At 43.0% G+C, this 22611-nt stretch overlaps 1 protein-coding gene across 2 annotated transcripts in view; it reads left to right on the top strand.

The window, feature by feature from the left end:
* Positions 1–20302, top strand: part of triqk (triple QxxK/R motif containing) — a 31011-nt gene extending 10709 nt beyond the window's left edge. For both annotated transcript variants that reach the window (XM_042310249.1, XM_042310248.1), the window contains exons 4-6: positions 7114–7199; positions 19248–19507; positions 19626–20302. In XM_042310249.1, the coding sequence (XP_042166183.1) occupies positions 7114–7199; positions 19248–19355 (194 nt within the window). In that variant the 3' untranslated portion in view covers positions 19356–19507; positions 19626–20302. The remainder of the gene's footprint in view (positions 1–7113; positions 7200–19247; positions 19508–19625) is intronic.
* Positions 20303–22611: the final 2309 nt, after the last annotated feature.

The raw sequence follows: 22611 nt of genomic DNA, 5'->3' as shown, positions 1-22611 counted from the left end.
GAGGAGGGGAGGGAGGGGAGGGGAGACGAGGAGGACGGAAGGGGAGGGGAGGGAGGGGAGGAGGGGAGGGGAGGGGTGACGAGGAGGACGGGGAGGGGAGACGAGGAGGACGGGAGGGAAGGGGGAGGGGAGACGAGGAGGACGGGAGGGGGGAGGAGGGGAGGAGGAGGACGGGAGGGGAGACGAGGAGGACGGGAGGGGAGGGAGGAGGACGGGGGAGGGGAGGGAGGAGGACGGGAGAGGGGAGACGAGGAGGACGGGAGGGAAGGGGAGACGAGGAGGACGGGAGGGAAGGGGAGACGAGGAGGACGGGAGGGAAGGGGGAGGAGGGGGGAGGGGAGGGAGGAGGGGAGGAGGGAGGACGGGAGGGAAGGGGGGAGGGGAGGGAAGGGGACTGGGGAGGGAGGAGGGAAGGGGGGAGGAGAGGACGGGAGGGAAGGGGAGGAGAGGACGGGAGGGAGGGGGTGACGAGGACGGGAGGGGAGGGGTGACGAGGAGGACGGAAGGGGAGGGGTGACGAGGAGGACGGGGAGGGGAGGGGTGACGAGGAGGACGGAAGGGGAGGGGTGACGAGGAGGGAGGGGAGGGGAGGGGGTGGGAGGAGGAGGACGGGAGGGGAGGGGAGACGAGGAGGAGGGGAGGGGAGGGGAGACGAGGAGGACGGGAGGGAAGGGGAGACGAGGAGGACGGGAGGGAAGGGGAGACGAGGAGGACGGGAGGGAAGGGGAGACGAGGAGGACGGGGAGGGAAGGGGAGACGAGGAGGACGGGAGGGAAGGGGAGACGAGGAGGACGGGAGACTAGGAGGACGGGAGGGAAGGTGAGACGAGGAGGACGGGAGGGAAGGGGAGACGAGGAGGACGGGAGGGAAGGGGAGGAGGACGGGAGGGAAGGGGAGGGAATTGACTCTGTATTTAATGTTATTTTTTTACTGCTCCTCTTTAATTACATACTTTGTATCTCTTAACCATATTTTTTTTTAAACTGCGCTGTCGGTTAGGAGCTCGTAATTAAGCATTTCACTAAAGTCCACACCTGTTTTGATTTGCTGGTCATTCTGTCCTCAGAGATGTTCCTCCAGTGATTCTCCTCAGAACAAAGGGACAGAATGTCGTTTTATAACCCTGTGGTTGACCAAGTAGAATTCCTTGCAATTAAACTAGCCAATGGCCAAATAACAAGCATCCTATTTCTGAAGACATATTCCTCCCATGTCTCTGAACCATGGATCAATAATTCCCTGTTACCACATCCTGTATCAGTCCCACATAGATGACTATTAGACATGACCAGCTCTTCACACTGGTATCAGTCCCATAGATCTTTACAGACTACATTAGTAGCGACCATAGCTTCCTTACTAATGGGATATTGTTTTGTTCAAGGTGGGACAACACCTGTCAAGCACACTGGTTCCATATCAAAAGTTCGACACTAATTTGTCTTTGTAGTCCTAATAGGATCTGAACTGTAGATCCCTGCAGTTGTCTAATTTGCCACGTCACCTTCCCTTCAGAAATGTTCGATGTAAAGTTGCATAATAACATCAAGGGCTAAAATGGGTTGTTTTAAATGAGCCTATCCACACCCCTGCATCAATCTTCATTGGACCAATAGAAATTGATAATGGTTTGGTTTGTTTCATATATGTCTCTCCTCCACTCCTGTCGTTCTCATGTTCTTGCCCGTGTACTGACGACATATGCAAAAACATATGTCATGACATTGGCCTGGGGGAAGGTTTATGACAGTCATAAATAGCTCTTCCCCCCCCTTTTTCCTCTCTCTACCCTTCTGATGTTTCATTTGCAAATCCCTTTGGTTAACATAGATATTCTGGGAACATCAGAAGGTGGGGGGAAATTAACTATATTCTGGTAATCCGACCAATTGAACATATGCGGTGGTACTTAATGAATATGATGTCAGTTCGGTTGTCATCTGAGACATTCTCATCAATGGTAAGATGACAAACTCTACAGTGGAAAGTCTACACATCAGAGTTATCGGATTCACATGGAATTGTTGTTCAATTTAAATGTTTGAATATGAAATTATTCGTGATGGGATGAAATGTGATTTTAGCTTCTAAAATGTGAGATTAGGGTTTTCATAAGGTAGGGCTCTGCTCAATCAGTGGCCCGCCCCTGTGAAGGGACATGGGCTATAAAACTCTTCAAACACGCCCTCCTCTCTCTTCCTTCAATGTAACCTCAAGGATGTGAGGAGACGGTCCTTGGCAGAATGGTTCAGATAATAACTACAGAACGAAGCCAACATCAGCGTGAGATTTGGTTGCGAATGGTATAAACTTTGAACTCTTATTCACTACAGAAGTGATACCTCCTAGCCGTTGAGTTAGCAACAGCCGCTGCAAACAAGGGTTAGGAAGGAACAGACAGAGTATCCCGTCTATGGATACTCAATGACGTTACTACAACGTATCCAATTGACCACCAGAGGCATTCTTCTTCTTGTATATGTAATTCTGTGTGATTAGTTAGGTAAAAAGATACTGTATTTATGATAGCACAGCTTTGCCCTTTGTTCCTCAATCTTCCCGCTCCTTCACTCAAACCCAGCCCTTTTCTTTTGTGTAACCAGCTGTCATATCTGTTCCGCCCGCTAGGGACGTTTTCTTTACGACATCATTTGTAAACAAGGTTTAATTAATTCTTTGTAATTCTGTGTGATTAGTTAGGTATTTAGTAAATAAATAATGAAACCCAATATTGTAAACTTTCAGATGAGACTGAATTAAGGTGACGATTAATATTGACTGCTATTAATGTAAAATATTACTCTGTCTTTAAGAGTTTACTTGGAAGATAACAGCTCTATAAATATTATTTTGTGGTGCCCCGACTCTCTAGTTAATTACATTTTACATGATTAGCTCAATCGGGTAATATTAATTACGGAGAAATGATTTTATAGAATTGCATGTCATATCACTTAATCCGGCATAGCCAAAGACACGACACATAAGATATGGGCAATACAATGACTTCAGCATATCTACTGAAACGTTATTAACCATCATGTTCACTTTATATTCCATCTGATTTTCATATGCCAGCTGAGAGGGGACGTAAGAGGGGAGTCTGTCAGTTTACCTCCACAGCATCTAGCAACCTCTGCTGCTGAGATGGGGAGAGCTTCTTACATTTCTGCATCAACAATGTCATTGGGGCTGTTGTCTTGATTCCATTTTACCTTAGATGGACCCATCTTCTCCTGGCCACTTCTTCTCATAAAATCACTTTTCCGACATTCTCGTTGCCACAGTGACCAGCAATCCCATAATAATGATATATACACCAGGTTTCTCTTCTGCTGAACGAATGATGTTGTTTGGTTTTACTCGGAAACCTGCACAACTCTGACAGTCGGTTTATTATGTTGATTGATGTCTCTGTCCATTCGTGATGTCGATGTCGCTGTAGTTTTCTCTCCCAGTCATTAGTTGTGGAAATGTTTTTCGCACGTCATCATGTGGGGATTGCATAAGCTGATGAGTGATTGCCCCATTTTTTTTTCTGGGAGTAATTTAGTGGGTCTTCATCTCCCCCATGTCAGATAATGTGTCTAACCACCTCTGATCTAAACCGTTCTACAAATTCAACAAACGGTTCTTTCGGTTTTTGAACACGTTTTGGTCTCTCCCCAGTTGGTGGTTTCAATGGTCAGACCGTTAAGGAAAACCGTGTATGGCTCTCCGTCCATCACCCACATCTTGCTCTTCACCACCCACAGCTCCTCCCTAACCCTGAGTCCTGTGATATTGTGTTTGATTAAATGCCATTGTTGTCCAAAAACCTACCTGTAAGGCAAAGCCACAAATAATGTATAATTATTTTAAATTTGTCTCTTCATATAGGGCAGACTATATTTAAAACTGCGATGACAGGAAGTTTACTGACTAATCTCTCCCTGCACACGGAACACAATTACTGGAGTTATTTAGTCTCTACACCCATACCCCACAATACATGCCACCAGAAGTCTCTTCACAGTCCCCAAGTCCAGAACAGACTATGGGAGGTGCACAGTACTACATAGAGCCATGACTACATGGAACTCTATTCCACAGTACTACATAGAGCCATGACTACATGGAACTCTATTCCACAGTACTACATAGAGCCATGACTACATGGAACTCTATTCCACAGTACTACATAGAGCCATGACTACATGGAACTCTATTCCACAGTACTACATAGAGCCATGACTACATGGAACTCTATTCCACAGTACTACATAGAGCCATGACTACATGGAACTCTATTCCACAGTACCACATAGAGCCATGACTACATGGAACTCTATTCCACAGTACTACATAGAGCCATGACTACATGGAACTCTATTCCACAGTACTACATAGAGCCATGACTACATGGAACTCTATTCCACAGTACTACATAGAGCCATGACTACATGGAACTCTATTCCACAGTACCACATAGAGCCATGACTACATGGAACTCTATTCCACAGTACCACATAGAGCCATGACTACATGGAACTCTATTCCATAGTACTACATGGAACTCTATTCCACAGTACCACATAGAGCCATGACTACATGGAACTCTATTCCACATCAGGTAACTGATGCAGCAGTAGAATCAGATTTAAAAAAACAGATAAAAATACACCTTATGGAACAGAGGGGACTGTGTGAAGAGACACACACACACTCTACACACGTACACATGGATGTTGTATTGTAGATGTGTGGTAGTAGAGTAGTGGCCTGAGGGAACACACTGTGTGATGTGATGTTGTATTGTAGATGTGTGGTAGTAGAGTAGTGGCCTGAGGGAACACACTGTGTGATGTGATGTTTTATGTAACCGTATGTTGGACCCCAGGAAGAGTAATGGGGATCTGTAATACATCTAAATGACCAAAGCATTCCAGGTGCAGGCTGGTAATGCTTTCACAAGCTGATACAACTAGTTTAACCTAGGCCCAGTCGTATGGTGTTTTGCACTATAACAGGTGAAATTTAGAAGCCACTCAAGCAAGCAATTGTTACATTTTGGTTTTAAGTGGAACCATTTTGTGCCCTCTTGAGTATCATTCTTCAATTCTGAATTAAATACTTGTGAACCTGTAGAGATTTACCACTAGACATTCTGTTTGACGTTCTGTCTGCTAATGATTTCTTTCCCCCAGCCTGTTCCACCCTGATTACCATATATACATGCTGGAGTAGTGTCAGAGAGAGAGAGGCAGACTCTGCCCCATCCATCTGTATGTGGGAGGCCAAGGCTTATTTGTTCCAGAGGGATTGTCTCGGAGTGTGTCTGTAAATTGGCCCTGTGTGTTGACAGCACTCTGCCAGACCTCACCCTGGGCATTCTGCTGGAGTCACCAAGGACACCTCTCTACCTCTCTCCTCTACTCCTTTCCGCCCCTCCACCCTACCTGGTGACCAGTTTGTCCGCTTCACCTCAGAAAGAACAGCTGTTTAGAATCCAAACTGAACCATGCACACAAATATCTCACTTTGTTAATTAAATACAATTACCACAGTCCTCATTCTCATTCATTGTATTTTTTTTCATCATATTTCTTACATTGATTTTATATATATACACTGCTCAAAAAAATAAAGGGAACACTAAAATAACACATCCTAGATCTGAATGAATGAAATATTTTTATTAAATACTTTTTTCTTTACATAGTTGAATGTGCTGACAACAAAATTACACAAATTATCAATGGAAATCAAATGTATCAACCCATGGAGGTCTGGATTTGGAGTCACACTCAAAATTAAAGTGGAAAACCACACTACGGGCTGATCCAACTTTGATGTAATGTCCTTAAAACAAGTCAAAATGAGGCTCAGTAGTGTGTTTGGCCTCCACGTGCCTGTATGACCTCCCTACAATGCCTGGGCATGCTCCTGATGAGGTAGCGGATGATCTCCTGAGGGATCTCCTCCCAGACCTGGACTAAAGCATCCGCCAACTCCTGGACAGTCTGTGGTGCAACGTGGCGTTGGTGGATGGAGCGAGACATGATGTCCCAGATGTGCTCAATTGTATTCCGGTCTGGGGAACGGGCGGGCCAGTCCATAGCATCAATGCCTTCCTCTTGCAGGAACTGCTGACACACTCCAGCCACATGAGGTCTAGCATTGTCTTGCATTAGAAGGAACCCAGGGCCAACCGCACCAGCATATGGTCTCACAAGGGGTCTGAGGATCTCATCTCGGTACCTAATGGCAGTCCGGCTACCTCTGGCGAGCACCAAACCGGTCATGCTGGAGGATGTTGCAGGCAGCAGATTGTTCTCCACGGCGTCTCCAGACTCTGTCACGTCTGTCACGTGCTCAGTGTGAACCTGCTTTCATCTGTGAAGAGCACAGGGCGCCAGTGGCGAATTTGCCAATCTTGGTGTTCTCTGGCAAATGCCAAACGTCTCGAGCCCTCATGGAGTCTGTTTCTGACCGGTTTGAGCAGACACATGCACATTTGTGGCCTGCTGGAGGTCATTTTGCAGGGCTCTGGCAGTGCTCCTCCTGCTCCTCCTTGCACAAAGTCGGAGGTAGTGGAGGTAGTGGTCCTGCTGCTGGGTTGTTGCCCTCCTACGGCCTCCTCCACATCTCCTGATGTACTGGCCGGTCTCCTGGTAGCGCCTCCCATGCTCTGGACAGTACGCTGACAGACACAGTAAACCTTCTTGCCACAGCTCGCATTGATGTACCATCCTGGATTAGCTGCACTACCTGAGCCACTTGTGTGGGTTGTAGTCTCCGTCTCATGCTACCACGAGTGAAAGCACCGGCAGCATTCAAAAGTGACCAAAACATCAGCCAGGAAGCATAGGAACTGAGAAGTGGTCTGTGGTTACCACCTGCAGAACCACTCCTTTATTCGGGGTGTCTTGCTAATTGCCTATAATTTCCACCTGTTGTCTATTCCATTTGCACAACAGCATGTGAAATGTATTGTCAATCAGTGTTACTTCCTAAGTGGACAGTTTGATTTCACAGAAGTGTGATTGACTTGGAGTTACATTGTGTTGTTTACGTGTTCCCTTTATTTTTTTGAGCAGTGTATATTATATCTATGTCCATTTTATATTTCAGGTAAACAAGACTACAAGAAGACCAAGTCAGCTCTAAAGTTGACGAAGTTAAAGGCTGAGGCGAAGAAGAGTGCTCCTGGAATAAGGGTCTGTATGTCTCACCCTCCTTCATACCCTCTCCTCTCTGTGACGAAATAGTTTTATGCCCACTGGTCACGAACACACACACACACACACCGTCTAATCTGACATTTATATTAAGAGTGTGTTCTATTTCTCCTTATGCATTTAAGCCATTTTCTTTCTAGAAGCATTATCTATTAACTTCTATTTAACTGTTGAAAACACCTTGAGACTTAGGTCTCAGTTGCCCCGGGAACAAGACAGAAAATGTAATTGTACACAATTTAAAACACAATGTAATAAGTAGCATATATTATAAAAACATGACTAATATTATTTAGCTCCTTTGTTAGCAGGAAGCTGTAGTTTATAGTATAATCTGTTCAGGGTTTCTGTTAGCCGCTTTTGGCCCCCAAAAGTAGTGTTTTTTTAAATTTTATTTTTAGTGTTTAAAAATATATATATATTATATGACTGTGTCGTCTGACTATCATTAAATGTGAAGACTTATTTTATCAAATCAATTCTCTGTGTAATAATTATTATTATTACGTGATTAACTAGGAAGTCGGCACCACGGGAAAATGTTTAGTCTGTTTTCCCGAATCTACTATTTTCATATCTTCTCGAGTCTTCTATTAATGTATTATTATGACATCATCAGTCTCATTACTGAACGTCGCAAACCCTTGGATATCTGTACAAAATTATGAATCAGCAAAATACAGAGTTGGCTTAATTATTAATTTACTACACTTACTAATCAAATCACAGAAATACATGAAACACACCCACAATTAGTATTACATAATACAAAGATAGTGGATGAAATGGATACGATGACAAAGGGAAGGGGGTGTGGACCACTCGAGCGGAAACTCAGAACTACACTCATAGAAATTGCTAATACCTTACAAGAACGACCGCTCATTCGAAAATAAATTGCAATTTACATATTTACGGGTATTTGTCTTTTCTCTCTCTGTGGTCGCTGGTCCATCTGCTGGAGAGTATTGACAGAAAGGTGCGTTCCCCAGGAGTCACAGTCTATCGTAGTTGTTATAATGGATACTTCAGAGTACCATTCGGGAACTGTTCTTAGAGTGGCTCTGCTTTTACTAAAGTATTTGAACAGTTGCAGTCTACATAATTGTTCTTTTAGTTTGTAGATTTTTAAAAAAACATTTCAACGTGGGATCTCCACGTTCTCTGGTCTTGTCCTTTTGGTAGAGTTGTAGTGTCAACCATTTCAACATGTAGCTACCGCTTCATATCTTCTGGTCTTAAAAATTCAACCATTTTGCAACCTTAGTTTACACCGTGGTTTGCGTGGTCTGGTGTGAATTGCGTCACGTGGGCTTTTATACTTGAATAATGGGCGGGTCTCATCATGTTTGTGCACACCTGGGCGTGGCTACTGACTGTGAATAAATTACCATAAAACATCCAATTCTCATTTAGAAGACTAAATCACATTTTGTTTTCTTTTTCAAAAATATTCTTATACTTATTCATCAATTTTTTTTATACAACATTCAGATGCCAACCTGACAGCTGGGAAATGTGCACTTTAAGAGAGTTGTGTGTTTCCTGTCCTACATGAGATCACCAAATGAAACACACTCGACATGACTGCCCCTTTAGTGTCCCAAATTCTCAAAAATAATTACATTTTGGGGATTAGGAGTTTTCTAAAGTTTAGCTGTTTGTTCTCTGTAGGCTCTCTCCCTCCGTGCTCTCCCTCCGTGCTCTCCCTCCGTGCTCTCCCTCCGTGCTCTCCCTCCGTGCGTCTCCCTCCATGCTCTCCCTCCGTGCTCTCCCTCCGTGCTCCATGGCAGCGAAGAGAGTTTCTAAGCAGGAATTTATGACTGTTGTAAAACCTGATGTGGGTGAGCGAGGGGGCGGGGGGGAGTCCACAATTTACACCCTGAAAGGACCACCTTGTGACAACTGTTGCTGGCCAAAATGGCCGAGAGAAAAAAAAAAAAAACTTAGCAAAATAATGCTTTTTATTCACTGATGAAAATACCAGTTGAAGTAAGTAAAAAATTTTGACCACCATGCTTATCTGTGTGTAGGTTCATTTGCATAATTAAATTGGCCTTTCGTTAGTCATCATGTATCTTATTTATCCAACACCACTATCACACACTCACAGCATACAGAGCCTGGGAGAGATTTCTCATGTTGCTGCCGGAGTAGAACATGTGCAGCAATTCATGCACGTAGACAGTTTTCATTTTAAAAAAAATTGCTGCGATTTTTCAATTTCTCAACTGGTAATTGAAGTGCGTCTCCCATTTCACAATTCAACAGTCTATCAGAGCGTCATCCACCACTACAAGGTTAGCTGGAGACATTTTGATAACATACTTAATTGTTTTGAAACCTGCATTTTTATTTCATATTATCAGGCTATATACAAAATCCAACCATGGAAATGTGGAGGCAATTATTTTACAAAGACTTCGTCGTGTTTTAACGGGAAAACGTACAATTTCCAGAAAAAGACAACTAATAATACAACAAATATTAAGGTTAAACTCAAATATACGGATTGATAAATAACAAAAAAATTGCTTTTTTTTGAGAAATGCTCTCCTTTCTGCATAACAGTTTGTGCTTTTTCATCTGTGCATTTTTGTGGAACAGTTTTCATATCAACAATGTTCAATTCTCAAAATCACGTTGGTTAATCTGAAACATCTTAATTTAAAATAATAAGTGCAGTCAATGTGAGATCCTCTATGTGGAAGATCTGTTGGCGACTAAAGAAACGAGATGCGATTCTTTTGTTATTTATCAATCCGTATATTTCCGTATTTTTCATTGTAACCAGCTTTGTTGTTTTTATGTGTGGGTTGTTTTTATGGGTGATATGTTGAACAAAGTTTAATTTTCAGTTAATTGGAAAATGAGAAGTTGCGGTCTGTATGAAGGCTGAGCCTTATAATCTACTGGCAAACCAATTAATGTATGAGTGAAGCTTTTAATGAGAAGTTTAATGCTTTAATGTTGTATAATTTAATAATTTCAGCCTCCCAAACGCATTCATTATATAAATATGCATGTTTAATCCTGTCTGGTTTAGCATTCCAAATCAAATGAAATATTTTTTGCTCATATGATTTAAAATGAAAACGAGTTGTCTGGAGTAGGCAGCGCCATTAATGAAGTGTGAACAAAGAGGTAATCATTCCATAAATAGACAATATTTTCTAGTTTACTTTGATACTGTAGTTATATCGATATTTACCTCTGCTGCATAAAGGCATTTCCCGTATAATACGTTTTCCAGAAACAAAAAGATCGAACAAACAAATTGTCTGTCTGCATTTATAAAATCGTATTTCATGTTTCCATCAGCTATTACTTTCCTATGTAATTCACCCACATGACATGGTTGGATGGAAACCTGGTTATTAACAAATACAAATAAAGTAAAAAAATGTGTTATTGTTTATTATTATTATTGTTATTATTATATTAGTACCAGTCCACAAGGTGGCACAGCGCCTATCTTACAGTCTTTAGGGAGAAACCTTGGTGAAATTCAGACACCTTCCATGTTCATGAGAGCAGGGTTGTGTTGCCTCTCTTTTTTTCTCCTCCTGGGTATATAAATGTTACTCTTGAGCGATCAGGAGTTTTGAGGATATTTTGTCTTTGTTCCTTGTGTGGTTGGATTCGCTAAAAACTAAAGCTTCTCCATTAAAACTTCTCGACTGGCGTAGTGGATGGGGATGCATCAGTCTGTTTTTGCTTGTTTTTTATCTTCAATATATTGGCAGCAGAGAGATCCTTGATGAAAACGTGCTCAGACTGGGGTGAAGGTTAACCTTCCAACAGGACAACGACACTAAGCTCACAGCCAAGACAATCCAGTGGCTGTCTCCTTGAGTGGTCCTTTTGCTTTGTCATTATGGTGTATTGTGTTGTGAAAAAACTATTTAATCCATTTTAGAATAACGGCTGTAACGTAACAAAATGTGGGGAAAAAATCCACACAGAACGGGACCGCTGAGTGTTGAAGCGCGTAGCTCATGAAAATCGTTTGTCCTCGGTTGCAACACTCACTACTGAGTTCCAGTTCTAGAACATCATCAGGAGCTTCATTGCCACCACCTGTTGTGCTGATCAAGGCTTCCTGCCAGAGGACAGAGGACCTGATTGGTCAACTGGGGATGGAAGTGTATCCTGGTGTTGCCTAACCGTGTGCTAACACTAAACTATCCCCATATCAAAACTGTGTGTGTGTGTGTGTGTGCGTGCGTGCATATACTTTTCAACTTTTATATCACTACATCGCAGTGACTGAGCAGCCGCACACAAGCCGAAGATCACCATGTGGAATGCCAAGCGTCAGCTGGAGTAGTGTAAAGCTCACTACCATTGGACTCTGGAGCAGTGGAAACGCGTTCTCTGGAGTGATGAATCACCATCTGGCAGTCCGATGAACGAATGTTTGGCGGATGCCAGGAGAACACTACCTGACCCAATGCATAGTGCCAACTGTAAAGTTTGAAGGAGGGATAATGGCCTGGAGCTTTTTTTCATGGGCCCCTTAGTTCCACTGAAGGGGAATCTTAACGCTACAGCATACAATGACATTCTAGATGATTCTGTGCTTCCAACTTTGTGGCAACAGTTTGGGGAAGGCCCCTTCCTGTTTCAGCATGATAATGCCCCCGTGCACAAAGCGAGGTCCATACAGAACTGGTTTGTCGATCGGTGTGGAAGAACTTGACTGGCCTGCACAGAGCCCTGACCTCAACATCAGTGCCCGACCTCACTAATGCTATAGCAGTAAAGGGGGGACCATCTCCATATTAATGTCCATGAATTTGGAATGAGATGTTGGATGAGCAGGTGTTCACATACTTTATACAGTACAGTGTGACTGGTACATGGGCGGGGATGGGGGGATACATGGGCGAGGGGGGGGACGGGGGGGGGGGGTACCGGTCAAAAGTTTGCTTGCACCTACTCATTCAAGGGTTTTTCTTTATTTTTACTATTTTACTATTTTATTATTATTTATTTTTCCTACTTTGTATTATAATAGCGATTATATAAAAACTATGAAATAACACACATGAAATGTAGCGACCTAAAAAGTATTATGACAGCTTTGCACATTGTTGGCGTTCTCTCAACCAGCTTCATGACATGGTCACCTGGAATGCATTTCAATTAACAGGTGTGCCTTGTTCAAGGTTAATTTATGGAATTTTTTGCCTTAATGCTTTTGAGCCAGTCAGTTGTGTTGTGACAAGTTAGGGGTGGTATACAGAAGATGGAATTTTACCAAATAGGGATAAGTCCATATTATGGCAAGAACAGCTTAAATAAGCAAAGAGAAATGACAGTCCATCATTACTTTTAAGACGGGAAGGTCAGTCAATTCTGGATAATTTCCATAACTTTGAAAGTTTCTTCAAGTTCAGTCGCAAAAACCATCAAGCGCTATGATGAAACTGTCTCTCATGAGGACCGTCACAGGAAAGGAAGACCCAGAGTTACCTCTGCTGCAGAGGATAAGTTTATTAGAGTTAACTGCACCTCAGATTGCAGCCCGGGACGGAACACAGAGGAACCGCCCGACCGGGACGGAACACAGAGGAACCGCCCGACCGGGACGGAACACAGAGGAACCGCCCGACCGGGACGGAACACAGAGGAACCGCCCGACCGGGACGGAACACAGAGGAACCGCCCGACCGGGACGGAACACAGAGGAACCGCCCGACCGGGACGGAACACAGAGGAACCCGCCCGACCGGGACGGAACACAGACACATTAACACACAGCTTCTACTTCCTGAACTGTCCACAGTAGTGTGGTGGGGAGGGTTCATGAAATGTAACATCCAATTAAATGTTATTAGTTGTATATGTCATGGGTACAGGTCATGTTAAAGTTGATATATGCTGGTTTGAGAGATACTGGTCTTCATCAAGCATTCCCTTAATCCCATTAGATTAGTCGTGAAATACTAATGTTCTTAGTGGTCAACTGGAGAATCAAAGGGAACAGTATTCCTCTGGTAGGAAGATGGAAACCACTTAAATACCCAAATATTGGGTTGGAATGTAGATAATGGAATGGTTATGGCCTCCCCTTCAATATAGTATTTGAACAGAAATCATGTTTTTACATTTATTTTAGAGGGGTCATCTCCCTGTTTGTCTTTGAGGCCGTGGGCTTCATTTTGTTATTACACTGTTAGCCTGATTTTGGGGAACATCACTCTCTCTCGCTGACGGTTACGGCTTTGTTGGGCCTGTTTTTTGTGTCAGACGATTTGAGGGCCCCTCTCCTCCGTGTGTTCTGGTCTCCGCTGCAGCTGGTGTCTCCTAGGGTTCCAGCTGGCCAGGCAGCCAGGCGGGCAGACAGGCTGTCCTGCAGCCCAGAGCGTGTGTGTGGCAGGCAGGTACGGCCAGCTGCTCCATGGGGCTGGTGGATCTTGGCATGCTGCGAGAGCTCCTGTGCTGTGACCAGGTGGTGTGGTGATGTTCGGGGAGCCAAGGAGCGGGAACCCACCTGCTGTGGTCTCTCTCTCAATTCAATTCAGTAAATGCTTTATTGGAATTAATGGCTGGTTGCCACTGTTGCCAGAGCAATGTATTGTGCGTGAGTGCTATGGGGCGATAGTCATTTAGACATGTTACCTTGGCATTCTTATGCACAGGGACTATTGTTGTCCGCTTGAAACATGTAGGTATTTCAGACAGGTATTTCAGACAGGTATTTCAGACAGGTATTTCAGACTGGGAGAAATGTTTGGACTCATTCAAGGGTTCTTTATTTTGAGTATTTTCTACAATATAGTATTTTGAGCTTGTTTGAAGCTGGTGTACAAAACCTTAAGTAAAGGATGCAATAACAAAACACAGACATAGCGTACAGAGTAGATCTCCCACTTCTTAGACTGGCTTTCAATGAGAATGATAGATCTATAATGCACATTTCTTTGTGAATATGGTCGGGTCGCCCAAAAAAAAGTAACATTGAAATGTTTCCCCTCTTGAGTTTACCCGACGCAGCCGGTGTAAGACGCGGGATATGGTGCTTCCCACGGGAGAATGTCCTATGTCCTATGTCCTATGTCCTATCCTATGTCTTAGACCATTAAACCATGAGGAAATGCCCTGGTGTCTGAAAAAAGACACTGGTTTTGACACAGGAAGGGCTACCACATCATGTGACCATGAGCAATTATTCTGTACAGGCTTCCTTCTTTTCACTCTGTCATTCAGGTTAGTATTGTGGAGTGTCGTGTCTTTACTATCAATAACTGAAGACTTTTCGTTTTTATCAAAAGATTCTCTGCAATTAGCATTTCGTGAATTAACTAATCAGGCAAATGTAATTAACTAGGAAGTCGGGGCACCAAGGAAAATATTCAGATTACAAAGTTATAATTTTCCTAATACAACTTTTCAGATATTTTAATATCTGATCAATTAGTCTTCTTAATTAATGAATTATTTATTTTACCTCACGTTAGTCTCATTCCAAATGTTGTAAATTGTTGGTTATCTGCTAGGTGCACAAAAGGGAAGTGGGGGTCGACTGAGATAAAACGACACACAGTTGATAATTATAACAATTGAAATGCTAATCCTTTGCACATGAACGCTCACTCATTCGGGAACAATTGCAATCAATATATATATTTACGCTCAGTGTGTCGTCAGGGTCTCTGTTGAAAAGTTCGTTCTGTTGGAGAGTGTCCGTCCTCTCTGTCGTGGTTAGAATGGGTAGTTCAGAGTGACATTCATTCATGTCGTTATAGAATAGATGTTTCGGCGGTTGTCAGTCTTTGTGTTCAATGATACCGAATTCCTAGCTGCATCCTAGCTGGGATGGTTAAAAGATTCAGCAATCTACTTGAACCTTATTTCCCTCTATGATAGAGGTACTGGTGTCGTCTCAACCCTTAGCGCTCTCATAATTTGAGGTAAGCTCGGTCTCAAACCTTGGCCCACTCGTTATCGAGGTAAGCTGGTCTGGTGATAGAAAAACCCAGGTGGGGGTTTTATTGGGAACATCGAAAGGGGCTATCTCATGACGCCTGGGCCTGTCTGTGCCCCTGGGGGCGTTCCCATGACGCCGGGTCCTGTCTGTGTCCCTGGGGGAGTTCCCATGACGCCGGGTCCTGTCTGTGCCCCTGGGGGTGTTCTCATGACGCCGGGTCAAGGCTGTGCCCCTGGGGGCGTGCCAAGGACTTAGTGAAACTTTTTAGGGAATTGGAGTTTCCTCCATTAAACAGTCCCAAATCACATGGCACAATTTCACAAACAGTTCCATCCTCACTCATTCATCTGATACAATAATTAGATGTAAGCCTCATATCTGAGGCTATTATATAAACAGCGTTATGGTAATGAGGCCGTATTGTCTCACAAATTGTACCAACGGACCAGTTCTTAGCTTCACCGATCTTTTATACCCTCTCCAGAACATAAATGTTGTTCGGACCTCAAGTTCTGTGAGGTGTGTTGGGTCATTGTCCTGTTGAAAAACAAATGATAGTCCCACTAAGTGCAAACCAGATGGGATGGCATATCGCTGCAGAATGCTGTGGTAGCCATGCTGGTTAAGTGTACCTTGAATTCTAAATCAATCAGACTGCGCCACCAGCAAAACACCATCACACCACCTCCTCCATGCTTCACCGTGGGAACCACACACCATCCCACCACCTCCTCCATGCTTCACCGTGGGAACCACACACCATCACACCACCTCCTCCATGCTTCACTGTGGGAACCACACACCATCACACCACCTCCTCCATGCTTCACCGTGGGAACCACACATGCAGAGATCATCCGTTCAACTACTCTACGTCTCACAAAGACACGGCGGTTGGAACAAAAAAAACTTTGACGGAGTGACAGATTGTCACTGGTCTAATATCCATTGCTTGTGTTTCTTGGTCCAATCAAGTCTCTTCTTCTTATTGGTGACCTTTTTAGTACTGGTTTCTTTGTAGCAATTAGACCGTGAAGGACTGATTCACGCAATCTCCTCTGAACAGTTGATGTGTCTGTTACTTGAACTCTGTGAAGCATTTATTTGGGTTGCAATGTCTGAGGCTGGTTACTCTAATGAACTTATCCTCTGCAGAAGAGGTAAATCATGTCTCTGACCTACTCATCGTCAGCCTTGTCATTCCACCCCGTCTCTGAAAGATGGCAGTACTGCTGCAGCATATTGACGATTATGTAGGTTTAGAGATGTGAATATCAGCATTACACTTTTTTTGTGTTGAAAATAACGCAGCTTTATAATTGCAGATATGTGAATGTTTAGAATAAATTCACATCCTTTTTTATTAGGACTTTGGTTTGCATCGTCTAAAAAGAGCGATAATGTAGGTGCTGGTATCTTTCTGCAAATTGAAATGGTCTCACCATTTTAGTACATTTGAATGAATAACATACTTGAATGAAATGCTTGCTTGAAGGAAAGGCCTTCTGCAAAACAACTAGCCCAGAGCAGCACCTTTTCAGCTATCTCGACACAGTAGAGCCCCTGAATGAACCATTTGAATGAACAAAACACTTGAATCACTTCAGTTTTGATTACAAAGTTTGGTAATGACTTCTTAAAACAATGGTTGAGAGGAGAGTGGACCCGTGTGGACTCTAGTGGACCCGTGTGGACTCTAGTGGACCCGTGTGGACTCTAGTGGACCCGTGTGGACTCTAGTGGACCCGTGTGGACTCTAGTGGACCCGTGTGGACTCTAGTGTGGACTCTAGTGGACCCGTGTGGACTCTTGTGGACCCGTGTGGACTCTTTTGGACCCTTGTGGACCCTAGTGGAACCGTGTGGACCCTAGTGGACCCGTGGCTGGTGAGAGTTGTAATGCGGTGTAAAAGGTATTAAAGGAGCACATAGAAACCCATTTGAAGTTGGAAACCACTCAGCTCCAGCAACCATCCAATTAACAGCACAATTAAACACTTCAACTCTACGTTTAAATTATGAAAATTGATTTGTGAATATTGAAAAAAGTTCATCTCAATCAGTGTGGGACACAAATAATAATTTAATAATGACCACTATATAGGCCATGTTGGCTTCTGTTTGATACCGTATTAATAATGACCTCTAGATTAGTTGTGATATGGTGTCATCAGTCACTGTTTGATACAGTATTAGTATTGACCACTAGATTACAGTTGTGATTCGGGGTTAACATGAGGTTGAATAACTTGAGCACCTTGCAGCTCAGAGCTGTTTGTTCAAGCATCTCATTTTTGATGCTGTTAAAACCACAATGTTTTTAGTGATTTGATCTTAAGTGCTAATTCCTCATGTGGAATTGGAAAGTGGGTTTTGATTTAATTCTAATATTTAGAAATTTTTCTTAAATCAGATTTTAATTTATTTTATTTATTTAGTTTAGTTGTTTTTTCAAAATGTTCTTTCCAGATGTTTCCAGATTTTTGTCATCCCTCTCTTTATAAATCCATGTGGTCTTTGTACCTTAACTTTAGGCACGACAGTTTAACTAAACTCATGAGGGATCTATGGGTTGTATTTTTCACCAATCAATGGATATACACTGAGTGTACAATGCATTAGGCACACCTTCCTAATATTGAGTTGCACCCCCCCACCCCCCCCTTTTGCCCTCCAGAACAGACTCAATTTGTCGGGGCATGGACTCTACAAGGTGTTGATAGCGTTCCACAGGGATGCTGGCCCATGTTGACTCTACAAGGTGTCGATAGCATTCCACAGGGATGCTGGCCCATGTTGACTCTACAAGGTGTCGATAGCGTCCCACAGGGATGCTGGCCCATGTTGACTCTATAAGGTGTTGATAGCGTTCCGCAGGGATGCTGGTCCATGTTGACTCTATAAGGTGTTGATAGCGTTCCGCAGGGATGCTGGCCCATGTTGACTCTACAAGGTGTTGATAGCGTTCCACAGGGATGCTGGCCCATGTTGACTCTACAAGGTGTTGATAGCGTCCCACAGGGATGCTGGCCCATGTTGACTCTACAAGGTGTTGATAGCGTCCCACAGGGATGCTGGCCCATGTTGACTCTACAAGGTGTTGATAGCATTCCACAGGGATGCTGGCCCATGTTGACTCTACAAGGTGTCGATAGCGTCCCACAGGGATTCTGGCCCATGTTGACTCTACAAGGTGTTGATAGCGTCCCACAGGGATGCTGGCCCATGTTGACTCTACAAGGTGTTGATAGCGTTCCACAGGGATGCTGGCCCATGTTGACTCTACAAGGTGTCGATAGCGTTCCACAGGGATGCTGGCCCATGTTGACTCTACAAGGTGTCGATAGCGTCCCACAGGGATGCTGGCCCATGTTGACTCCAATGTTTCCCACAGTTGTGTCAAGATGACTAGATGTTCTTTGGGTGGTGGACCATTCTTGATTCAACAGTTTCCCATGTGTATGTGAAAAACCCAGCAGCGTTGCAGCTCTTGACACACTCAAAGCCTGGCACCTACTACCACACACGGTTTAAAGACAATTCAATCTTTTGTCTTGCCCATTCACCCTTTGAATGGCGCAAACACACAATCCATGTCTCAAGGCTTAAAAATCCTTCTTTAACCGGTCTCCTCCTCTTCATCTCCACTGATTTGAAGTGAATTTAACACATTTATTTATTTATCCGTTATTTTATCCGTTATTTTACCAGTGTAAGTTGACTGTGAACACGTCATTTACAACATCGACCTAGTTACAGGGGAGAGGAGGGTGATGAATGAGCCAATTGTAAACTGAGGATTATTAGGTGACTATGGTGGTTTGAGGGCCAGATTGGGAATTTAGCCAGGACACCGGGGTTAACACCCCTACTCTTATGATAAGTGCCATGGAATCTTTAATGACCTCAGAGAGTCAGGACACCCATTTAACATCCCATCTGAAAGACGGCACCCTACACAGTGACATCAATAAGGGATCTTTCACCTGGTCATTCTCATGGAAAGTAATACTCCGTGTATATCATTATTTTAAAATTGCAGATTGCCTTTTTTTTACTATATACTTGTCTCTCCCCTTTCTGTGATTGCAGGATGCTTTCCTGGTCATCTTAGCCATCCTGGTGTTCATGCTCTGTGTGTATGCGTTCTTCTACCTCAACCTGAGCACTGAACTGGACATGGACCTGGATGTGGACTAAAGCAGGAGAGGAGAGGACAACTTAACCTCGGGCTCTTGCTGGGCTACTGTCAGGCTCTGTCGGCATGGCTCATTGGATATTGTCAGGCTCTGTCGGCATGGCTCATTGGCTATTGTCATGCTCTGTCGGCATGGCTCATTGGCTATTGTCAGGTTCTGTCGGCATGGCTCATCAGGTTCTCGGCATGGCTCATTGGCTATTGTCAGGTTCTTCGGCATGGCTCATTGGCTATTGTCAGGTTCTGCGGCATGGCTCATTGGCTATTGTCAGGCTCTGTCGGCATGGCTCATTGGCTATTGTCAGGCTCTGTCGGCATGGCTCATTGGCTATTGTCAGGCTCTGTCGGCATGGCTCATTGACTCATCTGGATGCAAATTTGACTCAAGATTTTTTTTTTTGTCTGATTCTGTTTAATTTTTTTCCTGTTTTCTCCATTTTGTTTTCTCTTTTTTTCGGCTTTTGTTCTCAAAATCACACTTTTATAGAACATTCCATTTTAGTTGTGGTCCAGAACGATGCTTAAACCACGTCAGGAGACCACTTGAGGTCTGGGAAAAATAAACAAATATATAATTGTCGATGCTAGCGCACACCAGCAATAGACTGTTTGATAAGCGCTGATAGCGGTAGCGTTCATGTGATGGCAGAGTTTGCAAAACAATTGTCCACTGGATTGTCATTCTGCCAATTAGTCTACTTTTGTAGTTAACATTTAATTGATATGTTTTTTGTTTTTTTTTGGGGGGGGGGCGGGGGGAGCTTTATCATCTACCAAGAAGACTGTTGACATTAGCATCATCTCTAACAGCTACACAGAGACAAATGCGCGAACACAGACAGGGCAGTCCTGTTGCCTCTTCAGAAATATGAATCACTGATGCGTTTTTATTTCATGTCTTTATATTAATGAATGTTACAAGTTCAATAAATTTTGTAATATTGTTGAATTCCGTTTTTTCTGCATTATGTCTGCTGTTCTCCGCAACAGAGATTTTATACATACATCCTGTCCTGGACAAACTCCTCTGGGTCACCATCTGAAGAGTCTTTCTGATTAACAGAGGAGACTTCCCAACCTCTACCTGCACTAACAGAAGGAGAAACATGGATATGGTCTTCTACGTGACACGTGATGATGATGATGGACCTCGGAGATGACCTTATCTTGATTGTTCCACTCTTCTTCGCTTTTTCATTATTATACATATATTTTTATACAGATTTTTTTTACATTTTTTTATGTATTTATTTATTTTATTTATTTCACCAGATAGGAGATAAAGCAAAGCAGTGTGACACAAACAACAACACAGAGTTACACATGGAATAAACAAAACATACAGTCAATAATAGAGTAGAACAAAAGAAAACAAAAAGTCTATATACAGTGAGTGCAAATGAGGTGAGTTAAGGAAATAAATAGGCCATGGTGGCGAAGTAATTACAATATAGCAATTAAACACTGGAATGGTAGATGTGCAGAAGATAAATGTGCAGGTAGAGATACTGGGGTGCAAAGGAGCAAAATAAATAAATACCAGTATGGGGATGAGGTAGGTAGATAGATGGGCTGTTTACAGATAGGCTAAGTACAGGTGCATTTTCATTGCCCCCTTTTGTTTGACTGTAATACCATCTGAATAGTAACGTTGTCCAGTTACCTTCATAAACTATTAACACCTCTTGACTTTTCCTGCATTTTGTTGTGTTACAAAGTGTCCTTAAGAGTCTATCGACGCACCAATCGCACTAACTAACTAACCGCGCATCAATCGAAATAATATAACAAAATCCCCATCAAAATCTGTTCGTTTAAGAGATGTCTTTTTGTGTCTCGATCCACTGAATCCATCTGTCAGACATCCTGAAAAGCTGACAGTGTATTATGACCCCACTATGGAAGGGAGAGACACTCACGAACACAATGTTTTGCTCTATACAAGTGTCATGGGACTAAATGTAACCCATACAAACAAATGGAGGTCGTTTTTTGCCAACAAAAATAAGGGGTTAGAATTGTCCAGCTTTCATATTTTCTAGATATAGGACAGACAGATATAGGACAGACAATTTAAATCCTTGTTCCTGATGATTTATTTTTTGACTGTTTCAAAGCGCTGTACTAGTAAAGGGGTCCTAATTGCTAAATGATCCATGGTATGACCTTAAAACAATTCCTATGCCCCCCCCACACACACACACACACGATGGCAGCGATGTTTCTGGGTGTTTGCACACCTGGATTTCTCATTATTCTTGATCATTGCTAGACAACTGTTTTCAGGACCATTGATTTTCAAGTATATTTAAGTAAAAATTGTAACTCAGCCACTCAGGAACTTTCTTTTTATTTAATTTCTTTTTAAATGTATTTCACTGTTTTTATTTTTTATTTTTTTATTTCACCTTTATTTAACCAGGTAGGCTAGTTGAGAACACCTTTATTTAACCAGGTAGGCTAGCTGAGAACACCTTTATTTAACCAGGTAGGCTAGTTGAGAACACCTTTATTTAACCAGGTAGGCTAGTTGAGAAGACCTTTATTTAACCAGGTAGGCTAGTTGAGAACACCTTTATTTAACCAGGTAGGCCAGTTGAGAACACCTTTATTTAACCAGGTAGGCTAGTTGAGAACACCTTTATTTAACCAGGTAGGCTAGTTGAGAACACCTTTATTTAACCAGGTAGGCCAGCTGAGAACACCTTTATTTAACCAGGTAGGCTAGTTGAGAACACCTTTATTTAACCAGGTAGGCTAGTTGAGAACACCTTTATTTCAACCAGGTAGGCTAGTTGAGAACACCTTTTATTTAACCAGGTAGGCCAGTTGAGAACACCTTTATTTAACCAGGTAGGCCAGCTGAGAACACCTTTATTTAACCAGGTAGGCCAGCTGAAAACACCTTTATTTAACCAGGTAGGCCAGCTGAGAACACCTTTATTTAACCAGGTAGGCTAGTTGAGAACACCTTTATTTAACCAGGTAGGCTAGTTGAGAACACCTTTATTTAACCAGGTAGGCTAGCTGAGAACACCTTTATTTAACCAGGTAGGCTAGTTGAGAACACCTTTATTTAACCAGGTAGGCTAGCTGAGAACACCTTTATTTACCCAGGTAGGCTAGTTGAGAACACCTTTATTTAACCAGGTAGGCTAGCTGAGAACACCTTTATTTAACCAGGTAGGCTAGTTGAGAACACCTTTATTTAACCAGGTAGGCTAGTTGAGAAGACCTTTATTCAACCAGGTAGACTAG

Source organism: Oncorhynchus tshawytscha, linkage group LG31 (assembly GCF_018296145.1).
Source record: "Oncorhynchus tshawytscha isolate Ot180627B linkage group LG31, Otsh_v2.0, whole genome shotgun sequence".
Lineage (NCBI taxonomy): Eukaryota > Metazoa > Chordata > Actinopteri > Salmoniformes > Salmonidae > Oncorhynchus > Oncorhynchus tshawytscha.
The sequence above is the reverse complement of the archived record's forward strand: the minus strand, read 5'-3'. Positions and strand labels throughout refer to the sequence as shown.